This window comes from Amphiprion ocellaris, chromosome 8 (genome assembly GCF_022539595.1).
Source record: "Amphiprion ocellaris isolate individual 3 ecotype Okinawa chromosome 8, ASM2253959v1, whole genome shotgun sequence".
NCBI lineage: Eukaryota > Metazoa > Chordata > Actinopteri > Pomacentridae > Amphiprion > Amphiprion ocellaris.
The window spans coordinates 25,144,494-25,160,788 of record NC_072773.1 but is presented as its reverse complement, the minus strand read 5'-3'; the positions used below and the strand labels follow the sequence as shown (position 1 = coordinate 25,160,788).

Here is a 16,295-nt window from a genome sequence, read left to right as displayed (position 1 = left end):
TGTAATTGAACAAAACAAGAAAAATCTGTAATAACTTTTTTAAGAAAAATTACTGGTCATTTTTAAAGTATAAATTGACAAACAACAGAAATTGAAGTCTAGCTTGCTATTTGAACTCTTGAAGTTTGTTTGAAATCTTTTAGGAGGTAGGCCAGAAGCTGTCAGGTGTATGGTGCTGTTCCAACAGATATGGACACTAGACTGTGTGACACTAAAAAGAACACATCCTGAGGTGCTAGAAACAACTTTTGCAACAGTTTCATCCTCAGACTGTGAGGCGGAGCAGCGTGTCTCGCCTACACAGACTGATTGGCTTTCATGAATCAAAGGAAACCCGTCTGGAAAGGGAACTGGTAGGCTACTCACTGTTCGGACTGTACCAAACACCGAGGGAGAGGGATGCTCCACTGTCACCTAACGCGTCATTATCTGTGCCATTATTTGCACGCAGACCACAAATAACATTTTCACCACAATGATGTGTTTAATTCCATTCAGATAAATCAAGTGTTTTCTATTTCCCCTTCCTCGGGGACAGAAGTATGGCATCGTCAATACCCCTATATCCCGGTAATGGAGAAACTATGTAACCAAATAGAGGGGCTGCGCTCACGATAATAAATATTAGAATAAAAGAAGCGCTTTTATTTCCCATATGACAAAATGTCGGTGGCGTTTTCATCGGCTCGCCCCAGGAGTAAAGGGGAGGTGACACAGCAGACGATTCAAAAGGTAAAAAGGGAAAAAAAAAAATCTTAAAGCGTCGCGGCGTTTGTGTTTAAATCTTCCAGGATGGATGGGGAGTGTGTGATGCTCCTCCAGTGCAGAGAAAGTAGCCTGTGGTGAATGTCAAAGAAATGGCAACTGGTATTGTAACGTTACAGTCAACTGAAGGTGCGAACCAAACAAAGCCGAGATGCAGCCGATCGCTTTATATTCTTAACACTACCTGGATCCCTGCTTCCTTGTGATGCTGTCACTCTGGCTGATTCCTCCACAATAGTAGTTCTCTTTATTTAAATGGGAAATAAATATCAGCTTTAGATTTTGCGACTTTGTTTCCAAGAAATTTAAAGCATGTGCGGGGTTTAATTGGTTGTAGTTGCATGACCACTGGCAGACGTTTAATTGGTTATTGTGTAGCCTACACCTGCTCTCTTTAGGAAAAAAGGGGAAAAAAAATATGGGTTACGTTGGGAATAGAAGGGAAATGTAGGATGGAGGGAAAAGAGCATCGCAGGACAAGCCTGAGCTCTAAATGTTGTTGCTTTTATCCTTGACTGAACCGGATTTTCTTGTTAAAAGGCACAACCCATCCTTAGAACAGACTTTCAAACGATGTCCTAAATAAGGACTGAAAAGCTGCATCTTCATTTGGTTCCATTATGTAAAAAATGTCAAAAAATAAAAAGGTGACCCAGAAAAAAAGAAACAAAAATCCTTGTCTAGTTGAAGTTCTGAGAATCCAGGACAGCAATGAGGATAATTTACTACACTGCAATGAGAGCTGAAGTTGTTTTATTGTCTCCCAAAGATGCTGGATGAAAATCACCATTTAATACAACGTATCATGGATTACCAAAGCAAAGGCAAGACAGCTGAATGCACACAGTAAGTGTTCTTTTTTTTTCTTACCCTGAGCAGAGCCTTGTCATGGCAAGAGTAAAACTTGACTAAATCTTTCGTTTTTCTTGACAGGTATCAGCAGATCCTGCACAGAAATCTTGTTTACTTGGCCACAATAGCTGATTCAAATCAGAACATGCAGTCACTACTACCTGCGGTGAGTCTGATTTGTGATTTCAGGATCATGTAACTTAATAGATTCATGCACTAATCAGACTAGATTAAGTATTTCAAATGTCCATATGGTGCAACATTGAAAGAAAATGCCTGAAAAACAGAAATTAAATGCATATATTCTGTGACAATATCTTTAAGCAATATCAGTCAAATATGGCTGCTGCTAAAATATGTGAATTTGTGTCTTAACTTTTAGCCTCCCACTCCAAATATGTCAATGGGTCCTGGCGGGATGGGCCAGAGTGGAGGACACGCTCCAAACAACCTCAATGACAACATGGCACCAGGACTTCCCCCCACATCAATGATGCAGAGTCAAATGAGCAACGGTAAGAGTTCGTCACAAATGTGCTTTTTACAGATCCTCTCCTTTGGTCCACGTGAATATTATTTCCACACTACAGCTCCATTTTTGTTGTCTGTCCCCCGTCTTGCATGCTTGTCTGATCCTGACTTTGCTGCATGTTTGTCTGTAGATACAATGCCACAGTGTCTTTTTTTCTGTACTGCCTGCAAGTATCTGTGGTTTTCAGATGGTCAAATTTATTTGCAGCTAGAATGACTATCTACACATCTTTAACATTCATTACTCTGTCCTCGTACCACCATGCGAGCTTCCTGTAAAGATGAACTGAATGTGTTACCAAGATGTGGCCCCACATGGGATCGTGTGCTGGCTGTTCTGATTGTGCTCGTGTGTCGTCAGGCCCCAGCCATGCCCCCATGCAGCAGCAGTCTGGTCAGGTGCAGTCGACTATTCCCTCCACGTCCCTCAGCCTGCCAGTCAGCAGCTATGGTAGCTCGGTGTCCGGCTACAGCCACGCTGCACCCTCCTCGCAGGCCAGCATGATCCAGGGCCCCGGGCCTGGTTATGGCTCTTCCTCCTCTTCTTCCTCCTCGTCCTCATCCTCTTCCTCCTCCTCCTCCCGCAGCAACCTCAACATGCAGTCCAACCCAGGTGAGCCAGGTGGAGCCCGATTATCAAGAATTGGTCTATTGGATCACTTCTGCGCTAATGGAACCCACCAAAACCCTTAATCTCTATATAGACATATATACCTTGTAGAATGCCTTATTTATTTCTATTTGTCATTGAAGTATAATGCAAGAATTAACACTTAGAGGAATGGATTATGACAGTAATGCCTTTCAACTGCAGTGCGAAAGATAGGGTTACAAACTTCTGAATTACCTTTGAGTGTTTTCATGACAAATGCCCCTTTGATATATTTTAAATGCTTCCTTACATGCAAATCCACAGTCAGTCTTTAAATTCCCTTTAGGCCAACCATCAAAACTACCAAACACATTCAGTTCATCGGAGAGGTGTCTTGCCTCCTCCTGCCTTCCTTTTGCTCCAGGTTTAATTTCTCCTAATCTCTGACCCCTGACCCTGAGATGCAGCCCTTCTTTCCCTGGATGTCCATGTGTATTTATTCTACCTCCGTCTATGCACTGACTTCACTGGCTTTGTTTGCATTTATACTTCAGAGCAGCATCTTGAAAGCATCTCTTTAAAGAGATTTTTCTTTGTGAGACCCCTGACTGCTACGAGACTCCTTTTTGGCTTTCCCCCTGTGTCCTGATCGCCATGGACCTCCTTTCTACATTTGTTTATTTGTTTAATTCTGCACATTTCTGCCAGTCTCAGTCCTGAGAATGCTACGTATGCTGTTGAATATAGATCAAAGTGTTACGTCTTTGGAATAATGTGTGAGATTTCTCCCGCAATAATCCCACCTCCTCCCCAGTCTCCATGATGCACCAACAATCTGCCACTCCACACTACTCCTCAGCCCAGGCTGGGGGCCCACACTATCAGGGACAGCAGTCCATGGGCATGATGGGTCAGGGAGGTCAAGGAAACAGCATGATGTCTCAGAGGCCCATGGGATCCTACCGCTCCTCCCAGCAAGGTAGGTGGTAAGACTTCTTCGTGCTACTTTGATTTGGCGCTCGGCTCAGTGAGTTTGTTTGGGTTGTGTTTGATTGCATGATGATTGGGCGTGTGTGTGTGTGTGTGCATGTGTGCATGTGTGCGTGTGCGTGTGCGTGTGGAACTGACTGATTGAACTGGTCGACAGGTTTCTAGATGTTCCCATTGTAGTGTTAGATGCCAGTCTCAAAGTTTTCGGATTATTAGAAATGCTGAATTTGCTGTGAAAGCTCTCGATAAGAAGTGTTGTAGTATTATGATGAAGATAATAAAGTGACAGTCATGTTAAACATCTGCAGATGTGCCTATTCCAGTTGCCTCCCTGCAACTTTAAGAAGCAGACTGGAGATGTATCACCAGCGTCACATTAGGTTCCTGTCTCTGTAAATCACTTTACTTGCTATGTCAGCATGTGCCTAATAATAGCTCCCTCTGTTCTGTTATGTCTTTTTGAAGGGTGTAGACTTGGCATGCAGTAACTTAGATATATAAAAAGGATGGAATACTAAATCCAGGGCAACAGGCCATTGCTGTAAGTCCTTATTCTCCCTGACACTGTTATCCTTGCATGACTGGATGGGGTATTTCCAGACAGAATCATGTTATGGAATTGTTGTGTCCGTAGTTAAGCTGGATGAATCACTCAGCAGCCTTTTCCTGATTGCTTATTTAGCTGTTGTTAGGGCCCCTTTATCAGCTATGACTAGTTGGTCCTATGTGGAAGTAGAAGAAATATTTCTGCGAGATTGTTTTGCTCTTGTTGCTGATGTTGACATGTCAGTGTTGTCCATGATGCTGCTCATGCCTATGTGGAAACTTTCAGCTCCATTGTGGTTTGAAAAGGAGATTAGACTGGCTCTTTGTTGCATCTCCCTGAGAGGTTTTGCTCTGTGGGTTTTCAAAGTTCATCAGATAAAATTCAAGGACAAAGGCAAGAAGTGGAATCTGGAGTTTCTGCACACCATCACCAAGCAGAGATCAGATTCTCCCTCATACTGTACATGGCTTTCTGTAGTCCTCATTTTCTCCTCAAAATTTACACTTCATGGAATTTTTCATCTGATTATCCTCTGTAATTGCGTCACTTTGAGTAGCACTTCTAAAATTTGGGATTGGCCCAGAAAATATTCCTTTATATTATTATTTTATGTAACTATGTCAACCCATAGAGAACCATTTTCAATGGCTTGTACTGTACATTATTTAAAGAACAATTATAAGCAACATTATAATTGCTATATTATTTCAGTGGCTATTCACAGCTATTCCCAATAGTTATGATTAGCTAGGAACAATTTAGTGATGGCCAAAGCCCCTTCAGTCCTTCAGGACCTTCACTCAGCGGCCAATTGATCCAACCAACTGTTTAACCAATCGTGGTGTCGCCTGTCTTGCAGGATCTGCACAGCAGTACATGGGACAAGACGAGTTCTACGGAGAGCAGTATGGACACACTCAGAGCTCCAGCGAGCCCATAAACCAGCAGTATTACCCTGATGGTAATCATGCACATCCATAAACTTCATACACACAGCTCTCAAACACACAAACCCCCACTACAAGTCATTCCATTTCCTTTCAGCACTATCCCACAGGCCCTGAGCCAGATTTACTGCTGAAGCTTCAGCTCCTTCTCCCAACCATCATCTTTTTCTCCTATTGTAGGAGATGAAAAATATAAAAAAGACAAATTCGCAAAAGCCTGACATTAGTCTCAAATCTGTTTCCTGCCAGTGTGTCTGTGTCCATACTGTCCCCTTTGGTGTGCCGAAATTTCAGATTTCAGGAGTGCCATAGCAATGTGTTGAAGAGAGCGCTTCCTCTGGGGTGTTTCTTTGTGCTTTGTGCATAATGATGAAGTGAAAAGCCTTGAAAAATGCAGTTTGTATAATTTTGCGGTTGCACATGTATTATGAATGTTTAGGCTGCAGTGTGCGAATAATAATTTCTCTTTTGTATGTCGGTGGGCTTTGCCTTAGCAGAGGAGTTTTTGCATGTGTTTGGATCGTGTTCTCTACAGGTCATGGGGAGTACGCTTATCAGCAGTCTTCATATGGTGAGCAAGGCTACGACAGATCGTTTGATGAGTCCTCACAGCATTACTATGAAGGAGGTAAAAAAAAAAAGAACTTTTTTTTTAATGTGTTTTTACCTGCAGCTTCACATCAAAATTTGCCCAAGTGCTTCCAAACAAAACTATAGTAAGTTGTTCGCACACACAATTAACAGCTGACAAGTGCGCTTGGCATGTATACCTGCAGGTAACTCTCAGTACAGTCAACAGCAGGCCCAGTATCAGCAGAGCTCTGGCCAGCAGCAGCCCTTCAGCCAACAGCAGTACTCCTCTCAGCAAGGCTACAGCGGGCAGCCACAGGGATACGGTTTGAACAGCTTTTACAACTCGTTGTGCGCAAACATACTCGCAAAACAAAAGTACACATAAACTTAATGTAACTCCTGTGCTGCAGGTCCTGGCCAGGGAGGATCTTCCCAGTATTCTCAGTATCAGCAGGGTCAAAGCCAACAGTATGGATCCTACCGCTCTTCACAGGGAGGCCCTGGAGCACAGACGCAGAGGCCCTATGCCTATGAACAGGTTCATAAATATTAGTAATAATATGTATTTAAGCCAGAATTTAAGTTAATAGAGAGACTCAGTTTTTAAGTATATAATTTATAAAACTACTTGCTTTCTATTTCAGGGAAAAATGTATGCTTATGTGGATCATACTGCCACACATTTGTGCAATTTCTAAGATGTCTAACAGATAAAACACAGCAACCTATCTAGGCTTCCTTTGGCCCAAAAGAACCAATACTGTATTTGATCATGAACTAAAACACTGTTTTCTGTTTCCTTATTCAACTGAGCTTCAAATATCCTGAAATATGATTCATGCAGAAATGATGTGATAAACAAGGAAACTTAAAAAGCTACTGTGGTCTGACTCAGTGCTAACAGAAAAGAAAAGAGGAAATGAGCAGCACATTATCTAAAATTCTTTGTAGTTTATATCTTTTATTTTTTTATATTTCAGGGTCAGTATGGAAATTATCAGCAATAAAGCACCGCATCGTTTTGCTGTTGGAAGACGAAGAGAATTGGGACGGTTCAACAGTTCTGTGCTGGGCTCAGCTGTGGATTAGAAGATCTGGCTGCATTAGATTTATTATCCTTTCATTAATCATCATTCTAGCTAAAAATACATAATCTAGTCAAATGTGATGCTTCCCTCACCCATTTTACTTGCTACAGGGTTGTAGTTGATGGTTGAAGGTGTGAAGAGCTACTGGTCATCTGTGAAAGTCAGGGTGCTTGTAGAATCAAGACATTTGAAGCTAATAGTCTACATGAATTAAACAGGCTATTAAAAAGGATCAGTAGAGACAATATGTGTGCCTCAGCAACCTGCAAATGTCTTGCGCTTAATTTTTTGACCCTTACTTTTACTTATATTTTCCCCACATCCTAATTTTTAGTTTATTTTCTTTTACATCCCTCTTTTTAAAAAAAAAAAAAATCATGCTATGTATTTTTTGTTTTGTTTCGGCGCACGGCGCAGGACCTTGGTTTGTAACATGTTGTGGTTATAAAAAGCAAATTAGCCTTGAAAGAAATGTACCTTGACATTTGTTTAATAGACCAGGTCCAGCTCTTGCTTTAATTCCTAGTAGAAACACTGTTATATCTCATGATAAGGGATACTAATTTATGACTGTAAAAATGTTGGTCCTTGAACCTGACGCGATCAGGTGGTTTGTCTGTGTTAGTCAAACTGTGATGTGTTGCTGTGTGGTCAAACATTATGTGTTTTCACTCTCTACATATGTCTTACTGAGGTAATGGACATGCTAGATAGCTGAATGATCAAGATTTAAAAAATGTGTATCATGGTCCATGATAATCCTACATCGTGGTAGTATTTTTGAGACTATATTTTCAGTGGCATTGCTCTGCCCATGCAATGTCTGCAGAGTTAGTAGGTGTTACACTTTGATGCCATTCAGTAATGATTTTTACATGAAAAAAGAGCATTGCCACTTTGTCTGCACTTTATTTTGCAGTGACAGTGTATGTATTGTCTGAGATTTTGTATTGTAGTGCCATGCAGGCTGTTTTCGACAAACGATACTCAAAAAGCCAAAGTACCACAGGAACAGAACAGTAGCATGTCCTGCACCCCTACTTCAATAAGTGCAATACACTCAGTCGGTCATGTTGAGGTTGGGTCTTATGGTGAACTCACATTATATCATTGTTTGTCTTTTCTTAGCACGCAGCAATGGTAAAGAGCCGGTTTGTTCCAAGTTACTAAATGTTATGTTGAAGGTTTCAACTGACATGTGACATTTAAAAAAATATATTTCTGACCTACGAATAGATTATGTGTTTCATCGCTACATTAAGCTAACTAAACTTTTATTATCCTATTCTGTATTAGATGAGTGAAATGTTAAAGATAAGAAGTGTTGCAGCGGTATAATTTTTAGTTTACATGTCATACAAGTACTTATTTTACATATTTATTTTAATTATCTATCTATCTATCTATCTTATTGTTAATTTATTGATTTAGTTATTTAAAAGAAATCAGACAGCACCTCTAATCATTTCACAAGCCACTGTTTCTGACAGTTCAGTCAGTAATAAGGATTATCAGTGTGGTTGTTAGGGTCCAGCTTTGCAGTATCTTGTAACTCAATTTACCTCGGAGGGGTGGAATAACACAACAGTTGCAGTCATTTTGCAGGGGTAATCAAGAATAGGAGATTCTTGGCTGTCAAACAGCTGAATAAATATGTACCACTCAACACTGACAATCACAGGTTTCTCTATATACTATAATGAACCATTATCAGTGTCTCATTTTACTGTGAACTGAACATGTATGGCAAGTCTTCTCCAGTTCTATGTAGAGTGTCATCACTCGTGGGTGGTACGCCTCATTTGTGTGTGTGTGTGTGTGTGTGTGTGTGTGTGTGTGTGTGTGTGTGTGTGTGTGTGTGTGTGTGTGCATGTGTGTGTGGTGCATACATGCGTGAGTGCGTTTTTGCACATATGTTAGAGGAGAGAGTCAAGTTTGATGTGCATAATCAAAATATGAATGTTATCTACTTAGCTATTGTAAGACTGCATTGCCTGATCTTTTCTGCTGTCTTTTCTTACTATTTGTTATATAAAAAATAAACTGACATTTCTCCTTTTCAGTGTCTGCATTTTCAGTGTTTGTCAAGAAACTGTCAGAAATCACATGATGGCAACAGTGTATGTAAAAAGTATTCACTACCTTTGAAAGTTTTCCCTTTAGTTGCTTTTCAATGTTGAATCATGAGCAAGATGAGTTCACTTTTTGTAGAAGAATTTACAAAATTTATATATTTCATGTCAAAAGAAAAACAGATTTCTACAAAGTAATATCAGTTAATTAAAAATATAAAATGAGTGATTGCATGAGTATTCACCCCCTTCAGGTCAGAATTTAGTAGATGCTCTTTTGGTTGCAATTCTCAATGACAGTCTTAATCGGCCTTGCACACCTTTTCAAGTCCAGTCACAAATTCTTATTTGGACTGAAGAACATTCACCTTGTCTATATGCCATTTCTGTGTAGCTTTGGCTGTATGCTTTAGATCATTGTCTTAATGGTTGTCTTCTAAGATTTCTATGTAATTTTCTGCATTTACTTTACCCTCTACCTTTACAAGCCTTTCAGAGACTGCTGCCAAGAAGCATCTCCACATCATGATGCTGCCACCACCATGCTTTATAGTGGGGATGATGTGTTTTGTGTTGGTGTAATATTTCATCAGTAATGGAACCTTACAGACACAGGTATCTTTATACTACAATCACTTGAGGCACATTCATAGTTCGCTTCTAGCATCAGTGGGCTGTACCTGTGATGAATTTAGTGAGTCACTTTAAAGGTGTTGAATACTTAAAATCACCTATTTTACATTTAATATTTATAATTGACATTACTATTAGAACAATCTGTTTTCATTTTGACATGAAAGCTTTTTTTGTGAATTCGTGTAAAAAAAAAGACTGATTTAATGCTGAAAAGTGATTGAAGAGCAAAACTTTGAAAAGGTGTGAATATTTGTTATAGGCTCTATATTATTTTCATACTCAGAAGTCCATCCATCCATTTATCCATTATCTATACTCGCTTCAACCATAGTGGAGAGCTGCATCATAGATGACATTGGGCAGGAGGGTAGGGTACACCCAGGACATGCCAGAGCAGTCCATCACAGGCCTATCACAGGTCTAACACAAGGAGACAGACAATCACGCGCTCCCACACTGACACCTGCCAATTTAGAATCGCCACTTAAAACTACCATGCATGTCTTTGGACGGTGGAGAGAACCTGAAACATCACACAAAAAGGCCAGTGACCCAGAATCTTCTTTCTGTTAGGCAACACTGCTGCATCACCGTGCCATTATACTCAGACGCAGAAAAAAAGCTATTAATAAATGAACTGGTTTGAGTGCTGTCTGTTTAAAGTCATTTCCATATCAGTCAGGGATCGTGATTGTGACTAAGGTGGTTTAGTCACTGAAGAAAGTCAAATTTTTATCAAGACTTCCCAATAAAATAAATTACAAACCAAAACTATTCAGCTTTTTAGTTTATCAGTTAAGTAATACATTAGCTGCTAACAAAATTTGTTGACATACATCAAATCTTTGGAGTTTTAGTAGCAGTACCTTTTCTTTTTCTTCTGTCTGCCCATTCCAGACCAGAAGGTGGCAGTAGACGACCACAGAGTAGCAGCGTAGGGACGCAATGTCCCTTTACGGCTCCCGTAGTTGCGATTCTTGTAGTCTGTAAACATGCGGTGGGCAGTTGCTGTGTTATTGAACATGTCGGGCAATTTTACAAGGAATCTATATCATTCGTGAATTGACATTATGATTTTACCATTTATTTATCTCTCTGTCTAGTAAGTCTAGGTGATACCATGGTAACACTGACAACCGGTTGCTAGTTTACATTGATAACTAATAGCTACCTGATGAAGGGCACAATGCTGACGGCGTTGTCGAGGCTTAAAACTCCTCGATTCTCCTCCTCCGACATGGTTTTAAGATGCTTTTTAGCAAAAGAGGCTTTACATGTCGAGTTGAGGTTTTTCGGTGTCGGTTTCTCTCCTGTGTGGAGACGAACGGCGGTTGGTGTCAGAAATGTTAGCACCTCCTCGACCCTGTACGACAAAAGCCGAGGAAACCCGAAGAAGAAAGAGATGTCTGAAAAGAAGCTGGTACGTGTTTGGTCCAACTTTATGTTGACGTTATTATACATTTTACCTGGTTTACAGCAGTTTAAATATACTATGTTATTAATACGATAAAACAGAACTTTATTAATCTCGCCAGATATTGCTCAGAAAACAGTTAAATAACATAAGAATAAATACAATGTCTAATAGAAAAGCAATATGATATAAGAATGCTACATTATTGAAAAAATAAGACAGCTTAAATAAGACTAGAATGCAAAAGTAAGACGTAATACTGGCAATGATTCAGAAGCAGTAAAGTAATAGTTGACGTGATAATGAAATATTACACCTGATAATGAAAATGAAATTGCAAAACTGACAAAGTAAAATTGCAGTTTACATTGATCTATTGTTCAGACTTGAGACTTGGGCCCCTCAGTAGAAGCTCAGTTTCACAAAAGTTAGTACTTTAATTCAAATCTTCTTTCTTCCAAATACTTTGTATATCCACTTAGCAGCCTCAATACTCTTTGGCATGCTGGATACCCCATTGCTGGGGATGATGTTCTGTCATTCTCTCAGAGACTATTTTATTCAGCTGTTCATCTGCTCTTTGCCGAAGGGGTTAAGTTCTGTCTTTAAAATACTCGAAATGTGTTCTGTTGAATTCAAGTCAGCCCACATGTCATTGTGTGCTTTGGATCATATAATGCTGGAATATTTGTCTTCTACCAAGTTATTGCAGACCATTAGTCCTCTTGCCAGCCAGTATTTTGGTGTATCATTCACATTCCTGGTGCCATCTACAGATATTACCTCCCCAACACCAATCTATAATTCAAATCCATATCATGACACAGCCCACCTGTGTGGGACTATGAATTCACTGCAGTTGTCCTGACCAGTTTCACATCAAACATGCTGCACCCATCTGAGCTACCAAGGGCATTTTTCTTGACTGCTGTCCGTAGAGGTTCATGTATGATGATTTTATGCAATGCCCTTCACACAGAAACTCCAATTTTAAAACAACATTAATTTGAAAAACATCTGTGCCAAGTCTGAAGCACCTACTCTTCTGTTTTTCAGAGTTAGATTGTAAAAGCAGCTCACTGTCCGTGCTATTGCTCATTCTATGCCTTCTATTTACTGCTGCAAATGTGTTTTTTTTTTCCTAATTTATTTGTTAATCGTGCTTCTTGTATCCTTTCCCATCTTTGTGAAATCTCGCAATTACATTTATCACTACATGCAGCAGTTCTTTTTGGATGTGGAGTCGTGATGCAGACATGCATAGGTCCAAAACTGAGAAGTTCTTGTCGCCACAGGTCATTTTGTAACTGTGTTGACATTTTTCTTACAGGCGTGTACTCTCTTCTGTTGTATCTTGTATAATTGTGCCATATGCACATAGTGCTTCACAAATATCCAAAGTTAGGTTTGAACTTGCTTTGCTATTTGTACATGTGGGGTTTCTGCATTATTTAAAACAACGATAAAAATATTTTATCAACCTGAATGATAACAATAATGTGTTCTTGTTGTTGGATAATTTGCTATGCCATCTTGTAAAACATTTGCTATTACAGATGGTTATTAAATATTACACGTGCAGAACTGTTTTTTTTTTTTGCTACTCAAGTGTTTATTAGCAGTAACTGTGTCTTACACTAGTTGCCCAAAAAATATTTCACCAGGAACAAAATTACAAGTTTTGTGAAATTTCTAAAATGCATTTGAGCATTGTTTCATAATGTTATAAATTTCTTCTAAGAGAACACTATTGTTCAATAAATGGCAAAACACTAACTGCATATTATTTTTGTGTAATCCACCCTAATGCTGTTGTGCTGTCAATCACTTACAAACTGTCAGAGTTGCTTCAAGCATGGCGTTCATCACCTATGTGATTATTTCTTGATGTGTCCCGCAGACCCGTCACTTTGTAGACCGTCGGCGTGTGAAGCTGGTGGCTGGTTCGGGTGGAAAGGGGGCCTCCAGCTTTCACAGTGAGCCTCGAAAAGAGTGGGGTGGACCTGACGGAGGGAATGGAGGCGATGGAGGAAGCATCATTATCAAGGGTAAGTGTGGCATCTGTGTGGTTACACAAATGTGTACTGACACTAGTCTGTTTGCCATCAATATTCCACACTATCTTTACACAAGATATGTTCGTTATGATAAAGCTCATTGGCTTAAATGTAATTAGATTTTGTGGAGTATAATGAACAATTAGATGTTACTTGCATTAGGAATTAGTTTTGTCAACACAATCACTAATAGGGCTTGCATTATTCTTTATCAGACCAGAACGTGCTTCATTTCCATTCTCTGTTTGTTTGCTTTCAGCTGACCGCTTTGTCAAATCATTGGCACAAGTGGTTCCTGTTTACAAGGGAGAAGATGGACAATCAGGAAGAAGCAAGAACTGTTATGGCCGGAACGGCAGCCCAAAATACATTTGTGTGAGTCCATGCATTTGATCAATATTGTAATGTAATCTATGGACACTTCAATGATGTTTAAAGCCTGACAGAACCTTTCCTGTGACGTTCTTCCATTTATAAAGGTGCCATTAGGAACTGTGGTAAAGGAGCAGGGCAAAATGGTAGTAGACCTTGCCGTGCATGGACAGGAGTACCTGGCTGTGTTTGGAGGAGCTGGAGGGAAGGGGAATCGATTCTTTCTGTCAAATGAGAACCGTGCTCCAATGACAGCAACCCCAGGAACACCAGGCCAGGAGCGGGTCCTTCAGCTAGAGCTACGCACCATGGCCCATGCTGGACTGGTGAGGAGAAAAACTCAATTTATGAATAGCAAAAGGCTTGTCAACCTTGTAAATGTATTGAATTGGGTTTTTTGGGTTTCTTTTTTTTTTTGTCAGGTTGGCTTTCCAAATGCTGGGAAATCCTCATTGTTGAGAGCCATCTCCAATGCCAGGCCTGCTGTAGCTGCTTACCCTTTTACAACACTCAACCCACATGTAGGAATTGTCAAGTACCGGGATCACGAGCAAGTTGCAGGTTGGTTTTAAGCAAAACATGCATATTTTGTAGCATTCTTCTTATTTCCTCATTTTCATTCACATTTACTCTGTGCAGTTGCTGACATCCCAGGTATCATCCGAGGGGCCCATTTAAATCGAGGCTTGGGCATCTCCTTCTTGCGTCACATAGAGCGTTGTCGTTTCCTTCTCTTTGTTCTGGATCTTTCGGCACCAGAGCCCTGGACACATCTCCAACACTTGCGTTTTGAACTGGACCAGTATGAGCCTGGTCTATCCCAGCGGCCTCAGGCTATCATAGCCAACAAAATGGATTTACCTGAGGCTCTGGAGAAGTTAGAAATTCTGAAAAGCTACGTCACCCAGAGGATCATCCCGGTGTCAGCTCTGACAGGACAAAACACAGAGGAGCTCATTCTCCACCTGAGGGAGTTGTACGATGGCTACCTCCAAGGGGACGGTAGTGGGGAAGGCAAACCCACCAGGTGGTAGGAAAAACTGTCACAGATATGTTGATGATATGTATTTACACTGGACGATACAGAATGTATGTCAATTGCTTAATAAATATATACACAAAACATAACATTTGTTATTAATGAATGATATTTACTTAATGCTGTGGGATATTTTTAGGGTTTCTTGACACTTTTATTGCTGCTTCTAGCAGCTTTATGTTATACAACTTGTACAGAGATACACTTCTGAATTTTAGTTTAAACAAAAAACTGTTTAAGGTCAGGCTGTTTAGTCTGCAGAAGTTTATTTTTGCACGTAAAGACACCAAGGAAATTCCTTTCACCACAAAAACACAGATGTAGAACAGTGACAGAGCAAGTGAGTACAAGACGCACAATAACCAAACATGTTTGGAAGAATAAATGCAATTCCCGAATTCACCAGCAGAGGGCATGTGTTGCACATAGTTTGTGCAGAACAATACATTTTTAACTGAACTTTTGTGGTAGTTAAGCAACTCTAGTGCAGAGCCCAAATAAAGACATCAGAGGGCATCTTGAGATGTTTGTTGTCTGTATTTCTGCTCAGGCAGCATATCGTACTTACTGGAGCAATTGTAGTGAGTAGAGAACATTGAAAGCTGGTAGATAAACAAAGGAGAAGCCAACAGTTTTGTTTGTGCACTGGAATTCTTTCCAGGTATGTGCTGTGTTTCCCTAAATGCTGAAAATTAAAGGTGAAGGTGAGATACAACTGAGGTGTGACTCCATGGAACAATTATTTCTGTATACAGCAGGTTTGCTTTGCTTCCTTCTCCAGGAGCTCTTGAAGTTCCCATATCGTCCACCTTTTCAACAAATTAATCTCAGTCTCAAATGTCCCCACAGCATATGTTTCAATTTTAAAACTCCAATTACTGTAGAGATGCTTCATTTCACCATGACTGTACAACTTCTGGTTTTAGGGCTGTTTGTTAATGGGGCGGTTTTGCTCTGAAAACCGTAAAGCTACTGCTGCTTCCTTCAGGTAGAGCATGCTGTCTGGTTGGTTTGATGTTAAATAACACCTGAGTCAAATTCTTACTGGCTTATAAAGCTGGCGAGCTAACTAGTCATGTAGGTGGTTAAGGGATGGCAGATGAGAGCATCTTTATATCTTAACACCTTTTATTGCACACCTCTATGTTTATTAAAAAAAAAAAAAAAAAACATAACACAAATAAAATTGTATTTTGCAATAAGGGACCTTTAATTGATGCCCTTAATGGTGAAAATGTTGCTTGTGCAATGTATTTATACATGATTCTTGTCTCAAAAAGTGCCACTTATTGCAGAAATATTTTTGCTTTTGATGGTGTACCGTGTTGTTATATTGCGTTCAAATGAGTGACAAAGTAAAAGAAGAATCAATTAAATAGGTACATTAAATAGTAAAGGAATTGTCAGAACTATGTAATATACTCAGGTCATAGATATAGTTTACATATTAGTGTGGATGCAGGAGCTGGCAGACTTTTTAAAGCTTATCCTACATCACCCTCCTCCTTTGGAGTTAATGTTGCAGTGGAGGCTGCTGTGTAATTTATTCTCTTTGTGGACTTTACATAACTGATGTAAGTGCAAGGATAAGCACGATGTGAAATGGGACTAAAATCCTATGAGAATATTTTCATGAACATCATTTGGAGAAAAAAAAAGGTAAAATCTGATATGGCAGAGATGTTTGCATACTTATTTGTACAAAGCATATGTGACAATCAGTTCTATTCTTTCAGTGTATACACCAGTGTACAATCACAACTGCTATATTTCTGTACGCTAGTTTATATTATAGCTGCATAAGTCTGCAGGCAGGGGCA

General features: G+C 39.9%; 2 protein-coding genes across 4 annotated transcripts; both read left to right on the top strand.

Annotated features, from left to right (window-relative positions):
• The first annotated feature begins 476 nt into the window (after positions 1-476).
• Positions 477-8,947, top strand: LOC111588719 (SS18L1 subunit of BAF chromatin remodeling complex). Of its 3 annotated transcripts, XM_023299240.3 has the most exons (11): positions 483-732; positions 1,535-1,611; positions 1,699-1,783; positions 2,000-2,132; positions 2,510-2,761; positions 3,555-3,719; positions 5,137-5,238; positions 5,760-5,852; positions 6,001-6,120; positions 6,208-6,335; positions 6,778-8,947. In XM_023299240.3, the coding sequence occupies exons 1-11, from the start codon at positions 664-666 to the stop codon at positions 6,802-6,804; spliced, it is 1,251 nt and encodes a 416-aa protein (XP_023155008.1). In that variant the 5' UTR covers positions 483-663; the 3' UTR covers positions 6,805-8,947. The 3 variants fall into 3 exon arrangements, with proteins under 3 accessions (XP_023155009.1, XP_023155008.1, XP_035799303.1); XM_023299241.3 differs by lacking the exon at positions 2,510-2,761 and having other exon boundaries at positions 477-732; XM_035943410.2 differs by lacking the exon at positions 5,137-5,238 and having other exon boundaries at positions 485-732.
• Positions 8,948-10,561: 1,614 nt separating this feature from the next.
• On the top strand, positions 10,562-14,564 carry mtg2 (mitochondrial ribosome-associated GTPase 2). The gene is made up of 6 exons (XM_023299239.3): positions 10,562-11,013; positions 12,908-13,055; positions 13,324-13,439; positions 13,544-13,762; positions 13,859-13,997; positions 14,076-14,564. Exons 1-6 carry the CDS (start codon positions 10,768-10,770, stop codon positions 14,468-14,470), a joined length of 1,263 nt encoding a protein of 420 aa, XP_023155007.1. The 5' UTR covers positions 10,562-10,767; the 3' UTR covers positions 14,471-14,564.
• Positions 14,565-16,295: the final 1,731 nt, after the last annotated feature.